The sequence below is a fragment of the Crocodylus siamensis genome, chromosome 5 (genome assembly GCF_052110815.1).
Source record: "Crocodylus siamensis isolate JL-2025a chromosome 5, ASM5211081v1, whole genome shotgun sequence".
Lineage (NCBI taxonomy): Eukaryota > Metazoa > Chordata > Crocodylia > Crocodylidae > Crocodylus > Crocodylus siamensis.
This window is the reverse complement of record NC_143399.1, coordinates 74,187,276-74,214,216: the sequence shown is the minus strand read 5'-3', so window position 1 is coordinate 74,214,216 and position 26,941 is coordinate 74,187,276. Positions and strand designations below refer to the sequence as shown.

The following is a 26,941-nucleotide window of genomic DNA, read 5'->3' as shown; positions in this document are numbered from 1 at the left end:
GGGCATGCTTGTGTGTGTCCCAGGTGCTGTGTGCTGTGCCAGGCTCCCAGCTGCAGCTGCTCTGGAGCCCTGTGGTCTGTGGGTGTTTGATGAGTTCCCCATTCCCCATTCCCCACCCTCTCCACACACACATGCATGCCAAGCTCCCATGCTTCCCTGACTCATCCCTTGACCCTTCCCAACCACACCATACCAGAAGAGAGTGGGTCCCCAGCCAGGCAGGATGGCATGGAGCTGGCATCAACATTCCCCTCCTGCCTCGGCTGCACAGAACTGAACTAACCTCTTTCCCCCTGGCACTGCCCAACCCAGAACCTGCCTTGCCTGCAAGCCCTGCCGTGCACCCACTGGCCTTCTAGGGTGGCAGGAGCTCCACTGGTCCTGGGGGCTTCTAGCACAGAGCCGGCCCTTCTGGCTGCAGAGTGAGCCATGCTCCTGGAAACTGGGGAGCATTAATCAAGCTTGAAAAGCCCATGGATTACTAGCCAAATCACCAAAAATTTGATTAGCAAACAGAAGTTATGTAAAGTGCTGTAGGTTGCGAAAGTGCTGTAAAATACAGCACTTCAATTTTTAATACCTCATTTAACAAGGGTTAAGTTAGGGTGCAGATAGAAGTGACAATTTTTGCCCAATCTGACCGCAGAAAGCAATTTATAGCTGTGACCAAACACAAGTACATAGCTGCAAACAGCTTAAAAATGGCCAGTCAGGTGAAAATTTGACCCATCATTGCATGAGGTATCAGGTTAAGATGTTTCAAAATGTAGCGACTTTTGTAACTTGTTTCTGCAGAGCTCCCAGCCTGTCAATGTTTCCAGAATGGGGGGAAGTGGGGAAAGGGCGCAGAAGGAGTTCAATCTAGGTGTTTTTCAGCCCCTGCCCCCCACAACGGCGGGGGCAGGTATTGAAGCCCCCCTGAGGTGAGGGTGCTCCAATTCACCCACCTCACCCTTCAGCACCAGCTGGGGATCCTCAGGAATAAGGTCCCTCTGCTCCCTTTTCTACCTCCCATTCTGAAAACAACCAGCAGTGGCTGAAAGCCTTGGCCATTGCAATGGGAACCTAGCTGTAGGGTCCCTGCAGCAGCTAGATTCTCCTTCCCCCAGAACCAACAGTGAACTTCTGTTTGGTCTGGAATAACGTTGTAACTCAGACTGCTTTGCAAAAATTGTTCTGAGTTACATCTGGGATCTGCACTTCTATCTGCACCTCTAAATCACTGTACCCATTTTTAAAGTGCTATAAAGCCATGCGCTTCTGTTAAGTCAAGGCAAAAAAGTGCTTTAAATGGCAAAAAAGCAACCTCTGTACACACCCGCAATGCAGAGAAAGAAGCTGTGTTAGACAGGTGAATTGATATATGGCGCAGTAGAATAGATTACATAATGTCCCATGGAAGGTAAACCTTTATGAAATTTAAGAGATTCTTACGGAGTTCACCAGAAATATAGTTAGTAGAATAAAGATAATGTTGCCCTTCATAAGAGTAATAGAATAAAACTCCATGGGAACAACAGAAAGGGGAGAGAAGGAGATTGGTAATGAATCTTGTCATTAACAATTAGTTATGTATTTAATCTTTGTTGCATACAGATCATGGAGAAAATGCCACTGCTTTGTATCGTTTTACAATAACCTGTTAAGTCAACTTACCCTTCAAATAATTTTCTTACAACAATCAGCTTTCTAGATCTCATTGTTCCCTGGAAGAGCTTTCACTGCAGTTAAACTGCAACTAGTGTAATTGCAACCATGGCAGTTTAAGACAGTTAAATTCTGGTTATTCTATATGCTTGAGATTTCAGTAACAGGCATTGTAATTTTTTATAATTTTTTAAAAAGCATTCACCTCTCCCACTGAATCTGATGTTGTGTCAGCAGTGCTGTATTGCTCATTTCCTGTTTGAAACACCTAGTTCCTTGCCCTCCATTTTTGTATTTGCATTCAGCCTTTCTACGTCTCTTGCCCAAGCATGTCACACTATATTCCTTGTATTTTCTCCCATGATTCTTACAATTATATTCAGTAGTAGTTATGCACGTGCAAACGTTGTGTGCTGCCTCTTGACTAGCACAGCATTATTAAGGACTGCATTCTTTACTGTGAAGCTTTCCAAGTTACAGCCTCCTGAGCTGTTTTTTCCATGTATATAATAATTATGTTCCTTTGCTGTAGTTATCCTGTAAATTATAAATAGGTGTCAGAGAAGAAAAGTGAATGTGCTAGGGATCTCCTCTCCCCAGTGTATCCGTATTTTTCCTAAAGCTTAGCCAGGGTGATTTGCAGTCATGGTGATTTGCATATGCAGTCATGGTTCTTCTGGGCCCCATAAGGCATCTCCTTATGATATTATAAACTTGTAGGGGGACATGAATCTTGATAGTGCAACAGCAGCAGTGCATGTTGCTGAAAAAATATATATAGCAATGACTGCATAAGAACAATGCTCTGACAGTTTGGGTGTTGCCTCAGTTTTAAGAATCCCAGGTTTAATTCCCATCTCCATTGTACGCTTCCTGGTTTACCTAGGGTAAATCTCTCTACTCCTAAGCTCCTCCATAGAATGAGGACAATTACACTCCCTGGCCATCTAGAAATATTGTGAAAATAACTAACTTATGGACCATGCTGTGCAAAGCTCTATAGTAATGCAGCAACAAAGGACTGACTAAAGCAGTCAGTTTAGGCAGAGCTGGGACGAAATTAATCCCCCAGCACTAGGAATCTGGCTATGGATGGGGTCAGAAGGTGTTCCTGGAGGGTACAATAAATCTGCCCTATTTATTCATCCACTTTGTTCCCCACTCATCTGAGTCAATCCCAGGTTCTCAGCCTCATTAGGTTCAAAGCCCTCCCCCCAGGAAATGCCACCTTTTAGCTTCCACTTTTTTTTTTGCCTATGGAAAAATAATAAAGCAAATTTTCTGTTGCAAAGAACTCAGAAAGACCACAGCAGGTCTTGACACTGTGAATTCCTATTTGGCATGCCTGGGTTGTCTTGTGAATCATGTGTAGGTGTTTGCCCACTAACAGTGCTAATATTGCACACTGTTCCAGGGCACCCTTACAGCACTCCAGGGTGACTGAGAATCCAAATGGTCTTTTGTTCTATTGCTGGAAGAAGGGAACACAGCTGCTTGTTGCTTGCTCCTTGCATCTGTCTATGTAAGCAGGTGAGAGGAATGGGAGAGCAAGAACAAGTGATGCTTTTCTCCCAAGGCGAAAACGGGGAGGAAAATATGTTCAGGAGGGTAGAGTCGCTGACTCTAGAGAAAAGCATAGAATGCCCAATGTGCTACTTAAGCCTAATGCTGTTGTCAGCAAAAGTTCCCTTCTTCATCACTCCTATAACTAAAGCTGGTGGAAACCAACACTGCACTTCCTACAGACCTTTGGAAAGGAAGGCAAGGAAATAATGATCCCTTCTTTATTGCAGATTACTCTGGGCAGCTCCCAGTGCCCTTCTTGCCTTATTAGTTGAGCTCAGTGTGTACAGTGTCTTCTCTTATTTTAGCTGCAAGATTGTTGGGGTTAAATAACATATATGTGAAGGACAGAATACAGTTAAGGAATTATGCAGAATCTTATACTAACTTCTAAGGGGCCACAGCCTGTTTTCTATTACCTACAGCACATGCCTCTTTTCACTATGTATTTCATGGCATCACACACATGTGAGAAGCAAATTTCTCAGAAGTAGAAAGAACAGCGAGCTTATCTGTTTTACACACACAAATACATGCTCGCGCGCGCTCTCTCTCTCTCTCATGCTTATTTATCCAAAACGAAATATTTTTAAATATCCAAGATTGATACCTATCAGAAGTTTTGTTTTTTCTTTTTCTTTTTGTTCAAAGTCCTAAAAGGTTTTTACCCTTGTAAGTTCCCCATTGATATAGCTTCCCTAAGAAAACTTGGCTGGATACTTGTGGCACAAGCACTAGGAAAAGAGATGAACTAATGCAGCCAGAATTGCTGTACAGGGAATACCTTTAAAAAATTGCCTTTTAGAAACTTAAAAAAAAAAAACTTTTAGAAACTTTTTAAAAACCTGTTTTTTGTCTGCATAACAAGAACCTGTTTGTTAGCCAATGGTATAGTTTCTGACAATGGCAAGAATGGATGTGAAATAAAAAAAAAGAGAGAGAAGAATGTTTGGAGGTGAAAATACTGATTTTTTTTTTAATTATTTTTCAAGAGTGCTGCAGTACCCTCAAAACACAATTCTAAGCACTGCAACGTCAAAGGTAAGAAGTAAGGAAAATTGTAGTGTATTCCAAAACAGGACCTTAAAGGTGAGGTTTGCACTCAATTTCCGTTTGGAATCATGCTGAAGAGCTTCTTATTACTTTCCTGTATAGTGCTGCTTCATCCTTCCTCATAGCCATGGCACTGAATTAGAGATCTCATATCCCTCTTTCTGTGGTGAAGATTACTCAGTCCTGCATATATTTTAGAGTTAGAGAGCAGCAGGAAACTAACATGAGTGAATTTATATATTTAGTGAAAAGAGAGATGTCTGTGCAGTAAAGTTAGTTGGAGGACCAAGCCACAAGAAATGTAGGTTATGTAAGTGCATGCAGATGTACATAGTAACTGAGATGCTAGGTAAAAAACATGGTGAACCCACACATTGTTGAAGGCCAGACCAATTGCCCAGCACAGTGTCTGTATTTCTATAGCAAACTAGCAATATTTCACAACAACTCTTTCAAACTGCACCATAGGGATCCAACGCTTTCTAGCTGACAGGCTACATGTCACAGTTCCCACATAATTAAGCACCAGGGGAGCTGCAAGCACTGGGAAGCTACTGACATGCTCTTTTTTTTTTTCTTTTCAGAATGCTCCTTTGAGAGTAAGGAGGCTAAACCAGCAATGAATGATACAAAAGACCAGCTCTCCCTAGCATTTAAAACCAGTTACAGTTCACATGAATAAGTGTTGATATGGGGCAACTGATCATAGGACTTGTCAGTCCCATAATGAGTCCCTTTTGTTGAGCAGTTTTCATGGCCCAATTGATGGAAGAAAGGATATAAGCAGAAACTGATTTGCTATTTCTACCTATTTTAGTTCAGGGTAAATCCTAATTATCCTCAGAGTTAAGCACAGACTGTTATGCAAATTTATAGATACCTTAACAAGATGTTCTTGTCTTGGTTGGAAAGATGTGTCCTGTCCTTCTCTAGTTGGTCTTTTAAAACAGGTGCTTATTTTCTCCCAGTAGTTTTCACTTCTGATCCTCTTCCCACAAGGGCCAGCCAATTGCTTGGATCCCCTGAAGTCTCTGAAGTCACACTAGGGTTGAATGCGATATCTTTTCCCTAGGAGAATAGATTATACAGTGAATATCAGTACTATTTTGTTCCAGTGTGTTTGAGGACAGCAATGGCCAATCTCATCCCTCAACAGACATTGCAATGACATTACAGGGAGCTGAATGTGAGGATTTCTTGACTGAGTAGTTTGCCAAATTTCAGATGATGTGGACTGTTTCTGGGAGGAGGAGAAATCAATGGGAGAAGTCAGGTATTTCTGTCAAAGTCCTGTCCCTGAGCAGAGTAGGAATGAGAGCAGGAGAGTTTCTTTATTCACAGTCCCAAACCCTTTCCAGTCAACTGTAATACTGGGCAGGGTTTTTCTGAGGGCTGTATTCCCAGCACTTGTCTGGGCTGTCTCAGGCTTTTATGCTTCTTTTTCTCTGGTGGGTTTTTTTTCTTGCTACTCTCAGACACAGAGAACTACAGCTCTGCCAGTCCATGCCTTAGACCTTAAGTATACTGGATCATTCCCACGGAGCACCAGAAACACCTTGGCCCATGTGCCACAGTCTCTACTCAACCTTGCCCTGCAACTCTGTGCTTTGGACAGTGCCCTCTGTTTTTCTGGCTAGTACTAAACTGTTCTACCTGATAACCTTTTGTACATATGCAACATTTTTAAGCTACTGCAGATTTACATGTTCCCTTATTTTCCTCCACTTCTTTCTCACATACTATATAAACCCCCACATACCCACAATGCAGTTGCACTTTGAGATGCATGACTTGGGACCTTTACTTGCCCTGCCTAGTTTTTTTGAATTGCTGGATTAGGCTACGCCACTGGAATTGCATCTCAGAATTGGTATTGATAAAATGCCATATTAGGTTTTGTTCAGTTTGCCGCAAATACAAAACAAACCTCTAAATGCAAATGAACGTTGGATCCATGTATTATTTATCATAGCCAGCGAGCACAAGCAATGTGACTCATGCTACAGCCTTTACTAGATACAGCTCTAGTGGTTCTTTGCCTTTTCATCATTACTACTTGAATCCAGCTGTCAGTAATTTATAAAACCTCTTAAAAATACAGTGCCTATAGAAGTTAGTGAATGTGTTTTCCAAGTTCTTCCCCACAGGCTGAAGTCAAGAAAAAATGTTAAATTGTTATTTATATAATACAAGTCTTAAGTGCTTTATTCTCTCATGGAAGAACCAAATCCTAATCAGGCCAGGGAAAATGAGTTTGGCTTATAAAAGACACATGAGGTTTTATAATCTTATGTGAAAGATAACAGGGTTTGAACAAATCCTTCTCATTGCCTAGGGGAGCTCTTGTCTTTGGCTAGATGGTTGCTCAAATAGCTTGAACTGATCAAAATCTCAAGCATATTAGCCTATCCTCCATCATGGATTATATTTTGCTGATTTCTTCCTGGCCCCTTTGCCCGTGTATCACAAAACCACTGCACAAGCTGGTATCTTAAAATTGCTGTGGTAGGAGTCTAACAGGTCAAGGTGGAAGTGCTCAGGTTGAGTTCTGTCTGTGGAGAAAGAAGTTTATACTGCTGCTGTTTACATGAAGCTGTGCTGAAACATCGTGCTGTTAGTCACCTCCTTGGATTAGCAATAAAATTGTTCAAAATTTTAAGAAAAGTAAAAAGAAGCATTTTTTATGGAACACTTGACTGCAACTACAACGAGCACAACATCACATCGGTTTTAATTCTTCACAACAATGGCATGTTAAATGGCTATAATCCCAATTTCTTGCGTTCTCTCTGAAAGGAAACAGATTTGTTTAATTTTAAATGTGAGCAAACTGGAAATTAAAGGAAGCCAGAGGAATATAAGTATGGGTTTTCAACCTGTGACTGGGGGTCCTTAATACATGCAATGCAGCAATTATTATTTGCTCTATGCAGGTCTGCCCTTGAAGATCATCTGGAAGCAGCAGCTGGTGCAGACTGTTGTATGCAGCCTGCTTCTAAGACGGATGGGTCACTAGGAGCACTTAACTCCTGTGCTCCAGAGTCTGCACTGGCTTCCAGTAGTTTTCAGGGTGCAATTCACTGTGCTGGTTTTGACCTATAAATCCCTAACTGGCCTGGACCCTACATGCCTAAGGGACCACCTTCTACCTTATTTTGCATTGTGATCCCTAAGGTCAACTGGGCACAACCTCCTGCAGTTTGCACACCAAGTTCCTTCAGTGAAACAGCACAGGAGATCATTCTCAGTAGCTGCTCCTCAGCTTTGGAATTACCTTTCCCTTGAGGCCTGTTAGAGCCCAAGCCTGGACATCTTGAAACATTGTAAGACCTTTAATTTGTGTATGTTTTTAGCAGCTTTAGCAGGGTTTAAGTTGGGGGGCATTGTTTGGGGAGTTGCTTTTTTACTTATAAAATATTAAAAATAAAGTCATCTTTCTATTTTTTTTATAATTTATCTGGGTTTATTGTAAGCCCTCCCAAGACTTTTCTCGGGGGGGGGGGGGTGAGGAGAGAGGGTGACAGAGCACTCAAATCATACGAGCTTTAAGAGCACTGCTCTAAGAAAAAGAAACAAAGCAAAAACGGGAAGAAAAGATGATGACAACAGGTTTATTCAGATTTATATTGGAACCCAGCTTGTTCATACTCAGCTGTTTCAGAACATGCTCAATTTGCAGGGAGTTGCCAAAATAAGGGCAAGTCACTCAGTTGTTTGCTGCAGCTTTTAGTTCAAAGGCTGCTGCTTCTCCTATCAGCTGGCGCACCTCAGGGGTCAACTTTTTCCTGATCCTAGGCTCCCCTTGCACCAGCAAATAGCAAGCTCTCATGGCTGGAAGTTAACAGGGTGGTGTGTGCCCCTGCAGCTGGAAGCCTTATCCTGCCACGCATTCAGCTAATGGAGCAATAGGAATCAGCCACAAAGTTATTACTCATGTTTAATTAACTGGCTAATCATGTCTTTGGTGTAACATGTGCCAGGGGCCTAAGAAATGTCATACAGAATCAGAACATAGGTCCATCTACCAGTTATCCTGTATCTCACAGTAGCACAGGGTGAAAGCTAAGGGGAAAAGTATTATGCAGGGCTGTCCTTGAGGATCATCTAGAAGTAGCAGCTGGTGCATTTTAGATTGTGTCCCCTGCCCCTCTTCCCACTCCACCCCCCATATTTAGAGGCCTAGGGTATCCTAATTTGAAGGCTGCAGCCATACTATTGTATTTAATACCCAGTGATGGACCTATTCTCCATTAATTTGTCTAGTCTTCTTTTTGGTTAAACTGGCAGCCTCTGCAACATCCTGTGGCAATGAGTTCCCAAAGTTAGTCACATGCTGTGTAGTGGGGGGGGGAGGAGGGGAACGGGACTTCCTTTTGTTAGTTTTAAATCTACTTCCTAATCCTTTTCTTTTACCCCTAGTTCTAATATTTTGAGAGATGGCAATTAATTAAATCCCTATTTACTTTCTCCACACCATTCATTATTTTATCAATCTTTCTCCTATTCCCTGTCAGTTGTCTTTTCTCCCAGATGAAAAAATCTTAGCCTATTCTGTGTCTCCTTAGCTGGAAGACTCTTCATGTCCCTGATCATCCTGAGTACCCTTCCCTGTATCTTTTCTGTTTCTGCTATATCCAGAGCTACATTCAGGTTTCAAGATGTGGCTTTACCATGGATTTACCATGTAGCCCACACCCTGGGATCAGATACTTCAATTGACTTCTTTTCTGAGTGCAGATGTTCCTTGTGCAGAGTTGGTATGATCATACTAACTGTCATGAGAGAGAAAAGATGTCATTCAGGTGTTGTAAGCACGAAGAGCACCTTTTGTTTAGGATGCTGGACCCACAGCTCACAGTGCTGTGAGTGGCTGAGTCTCTTGCTTGAGTTCTGAAGAGCATGGCATGTGCTGTGCAGTGTCAGCCTACTGAGTGTACTATCCTGTAGTCCTAGTCTGTGTTCAGGAGCCAAGGGGAGGAAGTGCTGAATGCATCACACCTAGGGCAGGAACCTTATCTGATCCTTCTCTTGGCTTTGTGACCTTTATTCATCAAGATCAAGCCATCTAGCAGGTGGATGGATAGTATAACAAAAGCATAACAAAATCTTTTTGCGGCCTTTTTTGATACTTCTCTGGACATAGCCAGCATAACAAGGAAGATCAAGGTTACAAAGACTCAGTTCACCAGGCAACCTCTTCAGCTACAAGGTGTCATGATCTCATTCCTGAACTGACAGGCTGGTTCAGAAAACATTTTCCATCTCCTCCTTGGCTTTCCTGACTGAAATGCAGCCCAGCCATCATTTTTCTTCCGGATGCCCTGTGGTGCTGTGCTCTGTATACATAGCCAAGAGCCTTATGAATTGCACACACACTTCATAAATCCCAGCAGAAGATTTATCTGGGGTTTCAGTATCTCTCAAAACTTAAACGTCTGCTGCCTTAGAAGAAAAGAACTCTGCAAAATGTAGGCAGCTTGCTTATGCTGTGTGCATTCTTTATTTCTGGGTTCTCTGTTCTGTAATTTGGCAGCAAGCTATTTCCTGTTTGGTAATAACTTAGTATGTGACCACATATGAAAGAAGCCTAAGTACCATATGGTCTACCCTGCCTCCCAGGCATCAAAACTAATCTTTTTATATCATGACTGATTCCTAGGAAAAGAGAATATGCCTCAGCAGAGGAAATCTGCTGAGTAGCCACATGTCATTTGAATTCTGTCTTCATATATCATTATTATACAAATGCCAGGCTTTGGAGGAGTAGCTTTCAGCTGCCCATGGCTACTTGCTGATATAAATTCCCTACAAGTACTGAATGGTACTAGAGAAACTCTGGGTGAAGGTACACATTAGACTTAGACTGGACTTACTCTGGAATATTAAGCAGAGTTAAAGGTAGACTGTACTGTGAGAAGTCTCATGTTAAGGGTTGATACCACTTCTTGTCTACACAGCTTTGACTTGCCACTAGAGGGCTGTTGAGGATACCTGGGCTCTGTCCATGCTTTGGGAGGCTGCGAGTGGGGGGGGAGAATGGGGCGGTTGGGAATGGTGCATCCTGGGATTCTGGAAGACTGCAAATTGCTCGTTTTATCTTAATGGAACAGACTGAAGTTACCCTAACATGAGCTAGGTCGCATGGCCCAAAGTTAACCTTCACCTGAAGTGTCTCAAATAACTTTGAGACACTCCGAGAGTACTTTCCTTTAATATTTGAATGTTCACATCCTAAGTGCCCTTAGTATAGTCTAAGTGTAATGTAAAACTTCACCCTCCCTCTTTAGAGAATGCTGAGGTCTCTGAGTAGAAAGCTAGATCTTGATCCTACTACCTGCATTTCTTCAAGGAGCTCAGCAATCCAGGCTTTCCTCTGGGGTTTTACCAAATATATAGAACGTTATTTCTTGGTTGTGGGTCAGATCTTTTAGTCCTGCTGAGGAAGTTGTTGGCTGGTGAGTCGGAAAGAATTGCAGAGTTAGGAGAAAACAATGCCAAGTCTGCTGCCATGTTGGGTGTCTTAATATTTGGATTCCACAAAAGAAAGAGCACCCCTGTTTCTGGTTTCTCTTTGCAGAAATGCAGTTTCCAGCGAGAGTCTCTCTCTGTGCCTCCTCATCTACAATACCCACTGTTCTGGCTTAAAGTGTCATTTTATATTCTGCAAATAATGAGGAAAGAATACAATGTTTAAGAACATACCACCTTCCTGAACCCAATAGTGAGTTGGTTCCATGTTTTGGAATAGGTCAGTGCCTGGGTTAGCAGCATGAATTTGGGACTTGAAAGTAACAGATCTGGAAAGAAACTAAGGGTTAATTCTTAGGGACAGTTGTGCTCTTAGCTAGCTAATGAGGCACTCACTTCATTGTACCGAACGAGAGAGAATTCTAATAATGTCATTTGCAGTTACAATTGCTGACTTCTTTAATTTTCTGATCTTCCATTCTCAGTTCTCTACTGTTTAGTTCTTTGAGTGAATCTTAACATTCAGATCACTTCAGTTTAAAAAGGTTAAAAATGGAATAAAGCAAAATTCATAGTTTTTAAAATGAGTCAGTTTGACAAATAGTAAGAAATTAAAATAATCATAGAGCCGTAGGAAAGTAGGGCTGAAAGGGACCTCTGGAGCGCCTCTAATCCAGGGGTGGCTAACGTGCAACATGGGTGCCACAAGTGGTATGGCCTTTATGTGTGGCATACAGCAGATTGGGGAGGGGACAGGCAGCATGATAGCAGATAGAGCAGAAAGCAAAGCAGCAGCCTAATCAGGGAGCAGAAAAAACTGAGCAGCAGATCAGGTAAGGAAAATGGATTGGAGTGTCACTCAAGAAGGACACAGGGCTAATTTGCTGCATGCCTGTCAAAAAGGTTGGTGCTCACTTATGTAATCCAACCCCCTGTCTGAGACAGGATCCTATGTAAATGGTCCCATGCAAATTCTTGTCTAACCTATTACTAAAATAATGCAGTCAATTCTAACACACAACCACAAGGCCATGCTATAGCAGGTCAGTGCCCTGCTGCTGCATGGATTGTTAAGTTACACTTGAGAGATCCAAGGAAGAAGGCCATCTCCTGCTCAGAGGAAGACAAAACCCTCCACAGTCTGTACCAGTATGACCATGGGGCAAAATTTCTTCCTGATTCCAAATGTTGGGATTGGTCTGAGCCTGAGCAGAAGGGCAAGACTCTAGCCAGGAACCACCACATTTTAGTCACAGCAGGTGCATTGGCACACCCCAATCAAAATTCCCAGCCTTGGTTTCAGCCAACACCCAGTGCTTCTGAGAAAGGTGCGGGGGCAAAAAAACAAAACCTGGCACATTTAGCAACAAGAGAGGGAAAAAAATGGTCTCAGCCCCATGGGGCAACCAGCAAGCCCAGAAGCATGGGAAATACGTATTCAATTGCAAAGACATAGCTATTCCTAGATTATCCCTAATTTAATGATAAATATTCTATTCTGAAAAATTCACATTTCCAGCATTCAGAAATACAGCAGCTGTGTGTGAAGTATCACAAGGTTCCATAATCATCACAGAGCAAGGGAATACTGACTATATAATGCACCTACATGAGCCACCTGCCTTCCCCACCATCACCCCCCCCCCCCTTCTCCACACAGATTACATTATAAGAGCTAGCCTGTGAATATACAAACTTTGGACTAGGCTTCTCAACTGTCTATGGCCAGGTGTCTGACCTGTCCAAAGATACTTTCCCTTTTATGCCTTCAAAGATCCTCACTTTAGCTGTTTTAGTCTCAACATTTCACTGATTATCTATCTATGATGACCTCTCAGGCCCTTTCTGAGTCATTGCTTTCCAAGATGAGAATTCCCATACTGTGTGTGTAAATTGTATTTTTTTATTCCTAGAAATTAAAACACATTTATTATTATTATGACCATAGAACTAGGTGAGTCATCACTATGTCAGAGTATCCTGTCTCCTTTTACTAGCCTGTTAAACTTGTGTTATCTACAAAATTAATCAGCAAAGGTTTTATGTTACTATCTAGATCACTGCCAAAACACTAGTGTTGTGTCAAGAATTGATTGCTGTGGGAGCCACTTACTGATATCTCCTGAAGAACAATTTTTCTTTGAGACCTGTAACTAAGCTAGTTTTTATTCCATCCGATGTGTGGCAAGTTAAATCCATATAAAGTTGGTGGGGCTGTTAAATAAGGAAGTCTCAGGCATTTTTCCCAAATGCCTAGGAGAAATCAAAGTATACTCTATCACAAAGAAGAACAATCCTCTTCCAGAAAGATAACTAGATTGTCTGACAAAACCTACTTTCTATGAAACTATGATAGTTTCATATTTAACCTCTGATTCTTTGTTGATTGGGTCCCAAATGAACTGTTCCATTATTTTGCCTAGAACTGACATGAGGTTAATTGGTCTATGGACCCCTGGGTCATCACTTTACCATTTTTAAATATTGGAATTTTCCAAATTTCCCCAGATGTATTAATTTCTAACATAATAATTCAGAGAGTGCTCCATCTAGTTCCTTTTAAAATTACATTATTTATATTAGCATTAATTTAAAAAGCTTAATATTAGCAGATGTTGTCTCTCTTTCCTCTTTTAAAAATAGTGAACATTTTAGTCTCAACATTTTCTGGAATAGGTACATCCTCCTGTGTTATTCTTTAAATGCATCCTCCTTAGATATTGTAATTTGAAAGCCAAAAAAACCCTTTTCTCTGCCCCAGAGGTCAACAAGCAGCACCCTTCGTTTCATAGCTACTTTCTCCAAGTATTCCTAAATGCAATCTTAAGCTAACTGTAGGTTTATAAACCGCTTCCAATATGAAAGATATATCTAGATGTTTGGTTTTGTTGTTTTCCATTTTAATAAACGAAGAAAAATTAACATATTGTATTCCTGGGTCAACTATGCTCCCTCTGTTTGGTGAAAACAAAAGAAGTCACAGCCTATAATCCATTACTGACATGGGGTACTCTGGTCTAGCCAACATTTGCAGAAAGGTGCCAGAGTTTCACTGGTGTTACTGATCTAGTTGGTGTTTGCATGGGGGTAGTGAAATCCTAAATGCAGATTCTAGAGTAGTTATGTATCAGAGTCTGCTTAAATTAGGTGCTGTGTTGTGCTGTTTCTTATGGAAAACTTCATTTAAGCATTTTTAGCAGTATTTCAAGTTTTTGTACACAGGAGAGACTGTGAAAAAAAATGCTGGTTTAGAAGCCATTCTGCTGACTAGATGGCCAGATTGATTCTATGTAGAAATATTGCTTTTGCTATTGATTTTTTCTTTCAGTGGTTGAATGAAGGATTATAAGATTTAATAAGGTGAGTGGCTATGGCTATGAAGGCAGAAAGCTGTAGGAAATAGTTTAGCTGGTCTTTTTTTAGTGGAAAAAGACACGTTTGGTAGGTTTTCATTTAATATTTTTACTACTTCTACTCAGATATTTAAAGGAACACTCCCAAAAATTAGTTCTTGTAACCCTGCTTCTCTGTACAATATTATGCAGCTGATCAGCTATTAAAATAAATCACAGTAGAACGAGATGGAAGACAAAAACCATCTTGCTTCTTAAATCTGGGTACCAAAACCATATCATGAATTGCATGTAGTTTGCTGCTTATAGGAATATTTTTATGGTAAATGTATGTATAATCATAAATATGACAACACTATACTAAACTTTGGCCATTTCCTTTAACAGGCTGGGAAAGAAGAGACATCTCTTGTAAATCCCAGCAAGACCTCCAGCCTGCAGGACCGTAATGTAAGGTCTGTTACTTCTTGTTTGTAGGGAAAGCAACAAATAAATACATTACATAGTAAATTTTCAAAGCATGATCTACAACATGCATGCCCTAACTCCATGTGTATTAATTGAAATTACTGAGTAGAATGTAGCCAGAAAAGAAAAAAATTAGCCTGAGTAGGTTGTATTTTCTCAGGGTTCATATGTGTATGTCTAACTATAGATATTTTAAAAAAGCTCATCATAAGTGATTGAGGGAAGAAACTTTGAATTGAAATTGATCATACAAGTCTTTCATAGACTTATAGAAAATTATGGTTGGAAGAGATCTCGAGGTCATTCAGTCCAACCATACAGGCAAAAATAGATGCATTTTGGTAGGAAATCTGTGCAAGAATCAGCCTCTAAGTAGTTTGCTAAAATTCAGGAAAGCTTTGAAGTTATAATCTTGCTTTTTTATATTCTGAATTGATTTCCACTCTGATGCCTTTGATCAGTATACTGCATTTCCTAGTTCAATGAAATCTTCAGCAGCTGCTGCTTCATTGTTATATTTGTGGTAGAGCAGAGCCTAAGAGCCCCAGGGCCTTATAAGACAGCACATTTACTCTGGTGAAACATACATTGGTTTTGTACACTGCTTAAAAATTGCACCAAGATCTGGAGCTGACAGATAGATATAGAGCTATCTGAGGTGCTACATGCTGTGTGCGCTTTACAGTGCCCTGTTACACAAGGACAGAGGATTACGTAATAGTTTATTTGCCTTGCTAGATGGCTACCCTGGGATTAGACTGAGACAGATGATACCCACACTGTTGTTTTACCCCTGTTTTCCTCAGGGCAATTGAAATAAGTTGCACCAAACCCTAGGGGCTCCTACAGATGTGTGGAGAGCCTGCTCTGACATGCTGGAAATCCAGCGGATCGGAGCACACTCGATTAATCGAGTCTGCCAGGGCACAGAAACTAATGCGCTCCAGCAGCCTTCCACATCACATGCATCAGCGTCCCCATGCATCCCTGTGCTGAAAAAATGGCAGCAGGGTGCTTTGAAATAAAGCAGGGTTGATGAGCTTTAGTTCAAAGTGCCCCGCCACATTTTTTTCAGCGTGGAGACACTGATACGTGTGACGCACAGGCACTTTTAATTAGCGCAGCTCGCTAATTAAAGTGCCCAACACCACATCCCATAGCACACGTAAAAATGCCCTACAGTTCTACATGGTTGTGTCTGTTTCTCCTTTATACCAGGGTAAAGGCTGATTATGCAGTGAAAATATGTTGTCTTTCCAGTCTCCCAGTCCCCTGACAGCACCTTGAGGGTATGGACAAACGTACATTTGCAACCCTTTTAAAACTGGACACATTTCAAAAGGCAGCAGCTGTTAAACTGTAATGAGCCAAGGATGATACAAATGTAGCAAGCGCCTCAAACTTTAACATTGCTTATTCTAGTTGGGGTGGTTCTGCTACGCCTCAGCTCATTCACACATGACAACTGGAACAGACCAGCTGCTGCCCTTTCCCCTTTTGAAAGGGATCCAAATGCAGGCGTGTCCACACCCTGTTGTGCTAGGTGCCATCCAAACACAGAATATGCTTCCGTTCCTTGTTTTTCTACTACCTGGAGCTGAAAGAGAGGATTTGGTGCAGTGCGCAGAACTGGTTGATTTGCACTTTTTGGTATTCTGGATGGCTTACTCTGAAAAACAGTTTTGTTGTGCTGGGAGCTGATTATTTTGATAGGGACTCTTTTGGCAAGGACTTAATTGCAATCTAATAATTTTGTCTGAATCATAGAGGAGTTTGCATGATGGCATATCTGGGAACATTTTTACCTTTAAATGAAGGGCAGCAACATCCTTTGGTTCATCTGCAGTGTCAGAAAGTCGCTCTGAGCGCAGTTGCAGCAGGGCACAAATTGATTTGATGTGAGATAATTAAGCAAGCTATATCAAACAGCTCATTATGGTAGCTCGCCACAGTTTTTGATCACTGTACGGCAGCCTTTGCAGAGTGAGGGAGGGACACGTTACTTCTAAATGCTCAGGGGTCTGCAATCAATAGTTCTGTCGACTGCAAGTGCCTATCCTGTTTTCTCTTGGACTCCCATTGCCTGGCCAGGATGCAAGCAAGGAAACATATAGAGAGTTTACCCTGTCTTTTCTTTTCTTCCCTTCCTGTAATACAACCAAGCACCAGTAGGAGTAGGTGCTAAGTAGGGAGGGAGCATACCAGGGTGGGAGGCACTTACCAGAGCTGTTTCAGGGTTTACCAGAAGGTAATAGAAAGCAGTCTGAGGACAGGGCACCTACCTGCCAACTTCTGTTAGTGATTCTGTGAGAGAGTGAATCTGCACATGTGAATCTATAGTTATTTTCTGTTGAATCTGCTAATGCCACTGCATGTATACTTTGACTTTATATTTACGATATAGTCTATGCCTGCTAGTCGGGCAGTCCAGTTTGAAAAACTGGAACGTTTCCAACATTTTTGTTTCAAGTGAGAACACGCACTGGAACTGTCCCTTTCTCTCAGATTCCCAGCTACTCCTATTTGGTGTATGATCTTTTCATCCTGGCTAGAGACCTACTTAATTTACAGCCAGACAAAGGCATTTTCACAGCTTGGTCACGGCACAAAGAACTGATTTCTCAGGCATTTCCTGGTAGCCCTGCCCTTCACTGCTGATTGGTGGAGAGGCCCCAGGGGGAGGAGGGATGAAGGGCAACCACTATCTGAGCTGCTGGCTGTCCACCCATCCACCCTACCAGCTGGCACCATCCCTTCCTGAACAGGCTGTGAGACAGTGAGGACCACTGGGGAGCCACCATTATACTTTTATGAAGTGTTTTTTTAAGTTGATTTTGTGGACAGTTGTGGATTAAGCAGCTCCTCCATAGGCTAAAGGAATGTGACCATTGCCTTGCTTTCCAGACAGTATTGTAGTCTTCTGATGCCCTTAGGTCTCTAACTTCTCCCAGATTTGCAAGCACCAATGCAGTTTGTCCCCACAGTAGCCTATGCCTTTATTTTTAGACTTCTGCTTAAGCTTCTCTCCACAACAACACAAAAGTTTCAGTTAGTGCAGAACATGATGACCAATTTGCTTAGGAGAAATGAGCTAGTGTGAGTGAGTACCTTATGCATTTGCTACATGTGCCATGTTGGCTTGCCATCTGCTTGTATGTATGCCCTCTAAATATCCCTGTGTTCATTTAAAAATTGAACCCAGTATCTGCCCAAATTATACTGGAATATTCACCTGTCTTTCTGCAGAATAGTTGTGTCAGGGACAGTGACTTCATGTATCTGATTTCTAAACTTATAACTAGAACATGCATTAGTAAAATATCCTGATTGTCTGAACTCATGAGACTGGACAGTTGCTTTGCATGTGGTAATGTGGTAAGGGTAAACAGAGGCAGCTCTGATACCAAAGCATAGTTTTTTGTATGGCAGGGTGGGTGAGATGCAATAGAAAGTGCTATATAATTGGTATAATTCACCGTGTGGTTTAGATGAAGGAACTGTCTCTTTTACAGTCATCTTGCTCACAACTTTGCCAGTCTGGAGATTGCATTGCTAATGAATTAACTACTTAGACATGGCCTGTATTCCCCTGAGCAATTATTTTAGCATCTGCCATAGCAGACTCAATTTGGTTAACAAATGCTATAGCTCTTTGTAAAATTAGTTCTGGTTCAAGAAGTAATTACTCGTGTATGTGCAATATTGCTGGTTTTTGCCGCAAGCTGGTCTCCAGCCATTTTGGACATAGCCCCTTAATGGCATGTAATATCATCTTCTTATAAAGGAGCAACATATCTGCCTGTTTAGTCATCCATTTTCCATGTGTGTTGTGACTCTTTCTGCATTCAGTCATTTTAGGTATGGAAGAATCATAAGAAGGTGAAACTCTGGTTGCCGAGACAGTTTTCAAAGTAGGGAAGTATCTAAACTATGTTTCATTGTACAGTCCACAGACATTTTAATATGTTTTAAATGCCTTCTGATGTTTCCATTATCAGTTGGGCTGTCATCCTCCATAAAGATTTAAGTAGGAGGCCGGGAGGAGGCAGAAGGCAGATGAGCTCTTCCTTCTCTGCTAACAGCAGAAGGAGACTTCCCACTCTTCTCTCCAGTTTTGGAGAGCAATGCCACGGTTCCCTCTTCAAGGGGTGCACTTAGGACCTCCTCCTCCTTTCTTCAATCTGCTTTCAACATTGGCTCTTAGTGATTAGAACAGGTGTAGAAGAGGCTTAAATGGCAGGTTTAAGTAGGAGTTCTACAACCCTTGTTGCCAAGGCATTTTGGGAGAAGAACAAATAACTGCATCTAACCTGGAGGGAGACCCCATATACACTTGCGTGCATTAAGATAGTACCCCAGGTTCACTCATGCTCCATCTTTATGGTCCAGTTGAATTTCAAACCCACTCACGAGCACTATAGGCAAGCATGCAAATGATGGATTAGCTGAATGCACACTACTAACTGATTCCCAATCCCTGTTCCCTAGCATGATCTTAGGTTTACAGCATGTGCATCATTTGGATTGAGGATGTTACTATTGCTGGAAACTGTTGTTTGGTGTTGGAGTGAACTGTGGAAGGGTGGGGATTTAAAACCTGTGTACGTGCCCTTTTGGAGGATTTTAGGCTCCCCTTGTTTCTGGTGCGTTATAAAAAAATATTGCTATGTTGCCTAAAAGAAGATGTCAGTCCACTCGGCTCATTACACGGACTGTGTCAAATCAAGAGTACTGCTGGTTTGTGGCTGCCATTCTGAAGAGCATGGCATGCTGTGTTAAGGCTGAGAAAAATGTTTGTAAGAGACCTATCAGCATTTGGCTAGCTTTAGGTTTGCAAAGCTAAAGTCACTTTGTATATGTTTGGCCAAGTTTAGATGAAAATGTTTCTGTCCCTAGAATGACTGGAAAATAGTGTAGTAGATTCTCCTTCAAATCTGGAACTGGAGTGTTTGGGGCCTGCAACTGGTCAGATAAGTTCTCTGACTAGCTGAATGTAAAGCCTTGTTCCACAAGACACTTAGTACCTGTTAAATCTATGCAGTAATAAAGTTAGATGATGTTCTGAATAGTGGCATGGTAGTGTTTACTGTGATCTCTAACATGCACGGGTCACATATTGCCGGTCCTAGCTCTAACACTGCACCAGAATCTGGAACCAGTTGATTTGTCTGTCCCAGTCCTGGGACCCTCTGGGGCTGTGAGCATCTGGCTTTCAACTTGATCCTGGAGGAACCTGACAAGTGAAAAATCCAGGATCCATCCCTCTGACGTCTGTGGGTTTCCTCATCTCACCTGAAGGCTTGATACAGTAGAGGGGTCCCTAGCTGGTGTCAGAGCTGGCTGGCTGAGGACTGCACTTGGCTCATGTTATCTCCATGGAGCAGTCCAATGGTAGCTAAGCACGTCATTTAATATGATCTGGAGATAGTCCTCACATGAAAAATTGTAACTTTGCTCCAATATGAGAGCACTTAGGATGTACTTTACTGCTTAAACTTGGAGCTACCCACATTTTAAGTGCATTTAGTGATGTGGCCCTGACCTCTCTGTGGTCAGGAAGATTAAGATAAGCCATTTTGGCTTGTTTCCTCAAAATGAGATGTGATGTCTCAGCACTACCTCCTCCTGCCCCCATGCACTGGGATTGGGCCCCAGAGGGCCAACACCAGCCCCTCTCACCAGGATTGGGCCCCAGGGGCTCAGCACCACCCCCTGTTATCCCCAAATGCTGGGATGGGGCCATGGGGCACTCTTACCCAGCCCTTCATGCTGAGCTCAGATACCTGATCCAGTGCTCAGGGCCTAGCAACTTTCCATGTGTCTGGAAATTTGGCAACAGGGGAGTAGTGCCACCACTCCACCACTGCCGAATTTCAGGGCCCTGGGGAGCTGTGTCTGGCCCATGGGAGGGGAGTTGAGCACTCCTGTTCTAAGTGTCTGTGGGGTAGAGAGGGGAGAGAAGGAATCCACTTCAAAAATGCTTGAAAGAGATAGCAATCCATTGCCTTTTTCTGATGCAAATATCCCTGTTTTAAAGGTGTTCAGGTAGGACTTGCCATAGGGTGCATTGGTTGTAGGGGGATTGTAAAGAAATAATAGAATTCACACTGCCTGGTGGAATCTCCCACAAGTTCAGAGAGTTCAGCTCAGTACCTAAATTGAACCTTCTGAGATTTCCATGACTAAGGCTCATTTACTACAGGTTCTTACTGCTGTAGCAAGACTAGCTTACTCTAGTGATAGAGCATTCAGGCTAGGGTGTGTAAATGTATTTCTTCCTCTGTCCAGTACAGATAGACTAATCCCCAGTGTAACTTCAGTAGCTCCAAGAATTACAGTGACAATGACTGAGGTGAGATGAATACAGATCCTGAAAGTTAGCCATGCTTTTAGTAGGCTCTGAGATCCTGTCTTGAAACTCTCTGGCTTCCATTCTTTGAAAATGTAGCTTGCAAAGATTATACTATGTTTACTGATATTAAGGTAGCCTTTTCTTCTATCAAAGTATCTCTTTTGCACAGACCTATATAGGATACCATGAAATTATTGTCTAGTGACTTGTCTGTGGGGAGAGTGGGGAATTAATGGTTAGAAAGGTATTGAAGAAGGGCCTGATAGAGTGCTCCAGGCTTAAAACAAAGACAACGTGACGGAAAGGCTGGACATCAGCTAGCTTCTTTGGCCATGTGTTTTTTTAAAAACACCGCTTCAGTTTAGGGCAAAGTAAATCCCTGTGTCGTGTACATCCATGTTGGGCCTGATCCTTACCTGCCTCTCCAGCGGCAGGGAGGGGAGAACGAGCTGCTGGCGGGCAGAGCGGTTCCTCAGCTGCCGGGGGGGAGGCGCTGGTAGAATCAGAGAATCATAGGGCTGGAAGGGACCCCAAAGGATCATCGGGTCCAGCCCCCTGCATGAGCAGGAAAGACATCCGGGGTCAGATGACCCCAGCCAGGTAACCATCCAGTCTTCTCTTTAAGACCTCTAGGGTAGATGATTGCACCACCTCTGTGGGGAGCTTGTTCCATAGTCTGGACACCCTAGTTGTAAAGATGTTTTTCCTAATGTTCGGCCTGAAACTATCTGCCAGAAGTTTGTGGCCATTGTTTTTAGTTTTTTTTTCAGGGCACCCTGGTGAATGGTTGTTCACTGAGCCCCTGATGTACACCTCTGATATAGTGGTAAGCTCCAATCAGGTCCCCTCTCAGCTTTCTTTTCTTTAGGCTGAAGAGTCCAAGATCCCTCAGCCTCTCCTCATATGGCAAGTCCCTGATCGTGCAGGTGGCCCTTCTCTGGACCCTCTCAAACTTTAGCACGTCCTTGTTGAAGTGCGGCACCCAGAACTGGATGCAATACTCCAGCTGCGGTTTCACCGATGTTGAGTAAAGTGGGAGAATCAGTTTGGATTTACTGGAGATGCATCGATTGATGCATGCCACAGTTTTGCATCAATATGAATATGAGCCTCATATTGCCAGCTCATATTCATGCAGGGATCTATTGTTACCCCCAGACCCTTTTCATTTATAGTGTTGGTCATGTTAGCGATGCCCAGCCTGCAGGTGTACTGGGGGTTCTTCCTTCCCAGATGCAGCACTTTGCATTTCTCTGTGTTGAACCTCATCTGGTTCCATTCTGCCCAACATGCCAGCCTGTCTAGGTCTGCTTGTATGTGCATCCTATCTATGGGTGGGTCTGCACAACCCCATACCTTGGTGTCATCTGTGAACTTGGCCAATGGGCTTTTCACTCCCTCATCCAGGTTGTTGATGAAGATACTGAACAGCACTGGGCCAAGTACCAACCCCTGAGCTATGCCACTGCACACATCTCACTAGAACGAAACCAGTCCATTCATTTGGACTCTGTGTCCTACCCCGCAACCACATTTGTATCCACTTGATGGTCCTGTGGTTGAGCCTGATATCTTCCAGTTTTCTGATCAGTACCTCATGGGATACCAGGTCAAAGGCTTTCTGGAAGTCAAGGTATATGATGTCAACTGCTTTTTTCTCATCCAGGTGATGAGTCACCTGATCATAGAAAAAAATTAGGTTGGTCAGACAAGACCTGCCCGCATTGAAGCCATGCTGGCTATCATTCAGTATCATGCCTTCTGCAAATTTGTCACATATAGCCTCTTTGATGACTGTTTCTAGGATTTTCCCTGGAATAGAAGTTAAGCTAATTGGCCTGTAGTTTCCTGGGTCTTCACACTTCCTGTTTTTGAAGATGGGCAGAACATTGGCCATCTTCCAGTCCTCTGGGATTTCTCCAGAGGCCTGTGATTTTTGAAAGACCTTTGCCAGGGACTCTGCAATTACTTTGACCAACTCTTGCAGCACTCTTGGGTGCAGTTCATCCAGTCCTGCTGATTTATATACATCTAATTTCTTTAATTGATCATACATCGGTTCTATGGCAGTGGTGGGAATGGTGTCAATTCCACCCTGCTTGTTCTGTGCCCTACCTGGCATATTGTTCCACTTGGTCTTGTGAAAGACCGAGGCAAAGTAGTCATCTAGGAGTTTCGTTTCTTCCTGAGTGGTAGTGACTAGGTATTTTGAGGCATAGAGCAGCAGCCCCACACTCTAATTAGTTTTCCTTTTACTCCCTATGTAGCTAAAGAAGAACTTCCTCTTGTCCTTGGTTCTTGTAGCTAGTTTTCATTTGGTTTCTGCCTTAGCTTGCCTAATCTGTTTTCTACAAGTGCAGGCCATTGTCAAGTAGTCTTCCTTGGAGGCTATTCCAAGCTTCCATTGTTTGTACGCCTCTTCCTTTTTCTGAAGGAGGGCTGCAGCTTCCCTGCTTAGCCAAGAGGGTTTTTTGACCCTTCTGCTATTTTTTCTCCACAAGGGAATGGATTTTCTCACCCTTAAGGATTGTATCCTTAAGGAACGACCATTCTCCTCATGTTCCCTTTACCTGTGGTCCTTCAGGGCATTCTCTACTAGTGACCTGAGCATATTAAAATTTGTGTTTTTGAAGTCTAAGACTTTGAGCTTGGTATCTGTTTTGTCAGCTTTGCGATGGACCTTGAACATAATGATTTCATGGTCACTATAGCTTAGGCTGACCTCTATGTTTAAGTTGGTCACCAGGTCATCCACCTTGGCCAGGACCAGGTCAAGAACTGCATTGCCTCTAGTTGGCCTGTGCACCTCCTGGTTCAAAAAAAAGCTCTTCAGTGCTGGTCAGGAAGGATCATGATTGATCCGAACTGGCCAAACACTCCTCCCCAGGAGATGTCTGGGTAGTTGAAGTCACCCACGACAACCATGTCCTGTGCACATGCGGCCTCCATTAGTTCACAGGTGAATGCTAGATCAAATTCCTCCCCTTGGTTAGGCAGCCTATAGTATACACCTGCGGATAGGTTTCTCTTGCCACACCTCTCTCAGAGTTTGACACAGAGGGTTTCAAGCTGATCATCTTTGGGGCCTGTAGGGAGGTAGAGGGCAACATCCTCACCTCTTCCCTACCTGATCCCTTCTGTGAAGGACATAGCCCTTTATGGCTACACTCCAGTCATGAGAGGAGTACCACCAGGTCTCTGTGATCCCTACTAGATCATAGTGCCCAGTGGAAAGCAGGAGGACTACTTCCTTCTGCTTGTTCCCCATGTTTCTGGCACTGGTGTACAGGCCCCTAAGTCCTTCTACTGAGGTCACTGGCCACCTGTTGTGTTGAAGGGGAGCTGTTTTCTGAGCTCCCATAAGAGTGGCTTGCTTGGTTTCATTGTTGATGGAGCTTTCCTATATATTGGTCCCCAGGTAGGCTCCAGTTAGCATTTCTCCATCCCCCTGCTATCTTAGTTTAAAGCCCTATCTAAGAGATCGGCCATCCTGGCTGAGAAAAGGGACTTACCTTTCCATGTGAGATGGATGCCATCTCTCCCCAGGAGACCTCTGTCCTTGAAGTGGGCTCCATGGTTGTAGAAGCTGAAGCTTTCTTGGTGACACCACCATCAGAGACGCTGGTTCAGCTCATCAGTGCATTCTTGCCTCCTTGGACCATGGCCTGCAACAGGGAGCACAGAGGGAAAAACTACCTGAGCCCCCAATCCTTTAAGCCCAGCTCCCAGAACCTTGTAGTCACTCATGACATGGTCTGGATTGCTCCTGGCCATGTCATTTGTTCCCACATGGATAAGGAGCATGGGGTAATAATCTGTAGACTGGACAAGCCTGGGGATCTTCCCTGTGACATCCCCTCCGTGCCCCAGGGAGACAGCAGACCTCCCGTGCTGTAGGATCTGAGTGGCAGATGTCTCCTTCCATTCCTCTCAGTAGGGAGTCCCCAACTACAATTACCCAACGTCTTCTCCTCCAGTTGCTCTGTTGCCTCGCAGCCTGCCTGGTGGCAGTTGTGGGTGCAGCCTTTGTTGCTGCACTCTCCGTTGCTGCACTCACTCCCAGTGATGCCAGGGCCCTAGTTCAGTTCCCCAGCTGCACTGGAGGAGTTGTTCCAGCAATGCGGGTTCTAATTCTGTGTCATCTAGAGCTAGAGGTGACTGTCTTCCATCTGTCCGTGTCAGGTCCCTTTTGTGTTGCCATCCCTCCATTTGAACGATCCTGCAAAGAGTGGAAGTACCCATTAATCTCATTCTCAATGGCTCTGATCCCACACAGCCTGCTAACCTCTTGTCTGGAGTTCCCTCACCTGCCCCTCCAGGGCCTCAATCTGGGCACATGTGAGACAGGTGAGGGGACGCCTGGCCACCCCGCTGCCCCCATGCCGCTGGGGACCCACCAGGCAACTTCTGTGGGGGGTGGGGGGGTGGATGCTGCTGACCCACCCAAAGGCTCCATCTGGGTGGAGGCCTCAGAGGAGCCCTGGGCAGGAGGCAGAATCCCTAGTGCTTCCCTCCATGGCAGTGGGGCCCCCCTCACCCAGGCAGCACCCACCCGCAGGCACCTGGCTTGGGCAGTCTCAGGGTGTACTGCAGCCGCAGAGGGAAGTACCAGACTCCCACACAGCTCCAGCAGGCAGGCGGGGGAGGGAGGAGGGAGATCAGGCTCACTGCTTTTTTTTTTTTTTCCTCCAGTGGAGCCTGCCTTCCTGGGCTATTGCCGGGCTGCCTGCCTGCAGATCCCTTGAGCTGCATGCAGCCCAGTGCTTGTAGGGTAGGAAACTAAAACTCCTTGGAGGTGTTTTATTCTGCAGCACCCCAAAGTTATTTGCTGTGTCTCACAGTCATTTAAGGCCCACCGAATATGCTACAGTGGCTGGATTAATGTGCAATATGCTGCCGAATTTGCAAACTCATACAAACAGTAGTGCCATTAAAGTGGTGCCAAAGGGATTTAATCCACTTTAAACCCTCTTTAAAGTGTCGTCTACAAATGGCCTTTGCAGCTTATGCATGAATGAAGCAGGACAGAGTTGGTCGTGAACCGAGGCAAGTGTGGGCAGAAAAATATTTGTTGTGGGAAGGCACCACCTAATATTAATTCAAAATTAACTCTGTGCATATTGTTGGTTTGCCCATGCCCTTAATGTTCACCTAGCTAAGCTCTCTCCTCCCATCTCCCCTCCCCAGCCCTACTCAGGGTTTTGATTTAATTCATTGCTGAAACTTCCCACCTCCCAAAAAAATCAGCTTGAGGTAGACACATGGTAGAATTTCAACCCAAGTGTTTAAAGGCTGAAAAAGTTTTACAAGCAACTGAAAATGTGTTTTAATGATGGGAAGTGTCAAGCAATTTGTTCTGTTTATAATGTACTTCTGATTTTCAGTGTTGTTAGAGTTCTTTTGTTGAAGGTTATATGCTTCACAGTTCTGATGATTTCTCTAAAACTGTCAAAAGACTAATGTATATAAGTAGTAACTCATTCTTCATCATCTGCTACATTTTAGTCTTTATTTTCTGGTTAACCCTGTACTGCTAGACGTGTGCACCCATGCAATTATTTGGATGTATTAAAAGCAATGGATGTATAGTTTTTGTGATGCATTTTGAAAATAATATAATCAAAATTAATGCCATATAAATATTAGGAATCACATTCATAAATATAAATGCCTCCAAGTCTGATGTAATCCCACAATGAAATATAAATAAGGATATATCTTCATAAAAATGTTTCCTTTGGCTGATCAGCTATTTTTTGTCATTACTATTGCTTGATATCATCTCTGATGTGGTACGTTAATTGCCTACACTATTTATTTTCATGGTAACACACTTCTGGGTTTTTATCAATGCTCTGGCAGGCTTTATATCCCAAATGCTTCAGCATTTGCCTATGAATTTCTTTCTGTTAAGGCCAACTGTTGCATCACCTTCATTGATCCTTGTTATCCAAATTATCTCATCTTTCAAAAGATTGCAAATAAAAATATTTCTTTTGTGTGGGAGTAAGTAAAAGCACCATCTGGTGCTCTGCAT

At 43.2% G+C, this 26,941-nt stretch overlaps 1 protein-coding gene and 1 long non-coding RNA gene across 4 annotated transcripts in view; one reads left to right on the top strand and one right to left on the bottom strand.

Annotated features, from left to right (window-relative positions):
• EPB41L4B (erythrocyte membrane protein band 4.1 like 4B) overlaps positions 1-26,941 on the top strand; it is a 293,241-nt gene that overhangs the window by 201,841 nt on the left and 64,459 nt on the right. For all 3 annotated transcript variants that reach the window (XM_090049115.1, XM_090049114.1, XM_090049117.1), the window contains one exon: positions 14,472-14,539. In XM_090049115.1, the coding sequence (XP_089905241.1) occupies positions 14,472-14,539 (68 nt within the window). The remainder of the gene's footprint in view (positions 1-14,471; positions 14,540-26,941) is intronic.
• On the bottom strand, positions 5,203-25,089 carry LOC149864296 (uncharacterized). The gene is made up of 3 exons (XR_016442586.1): positions 24,863-25,089; positions 24,417-24,569; positions 5,203-5,331 (listed from the first exon to the last, which is right to left on the bottom strand). It is a non-coding gene; the product is annotated as an uncharacterized LOC149864296 (long non-coding RNA).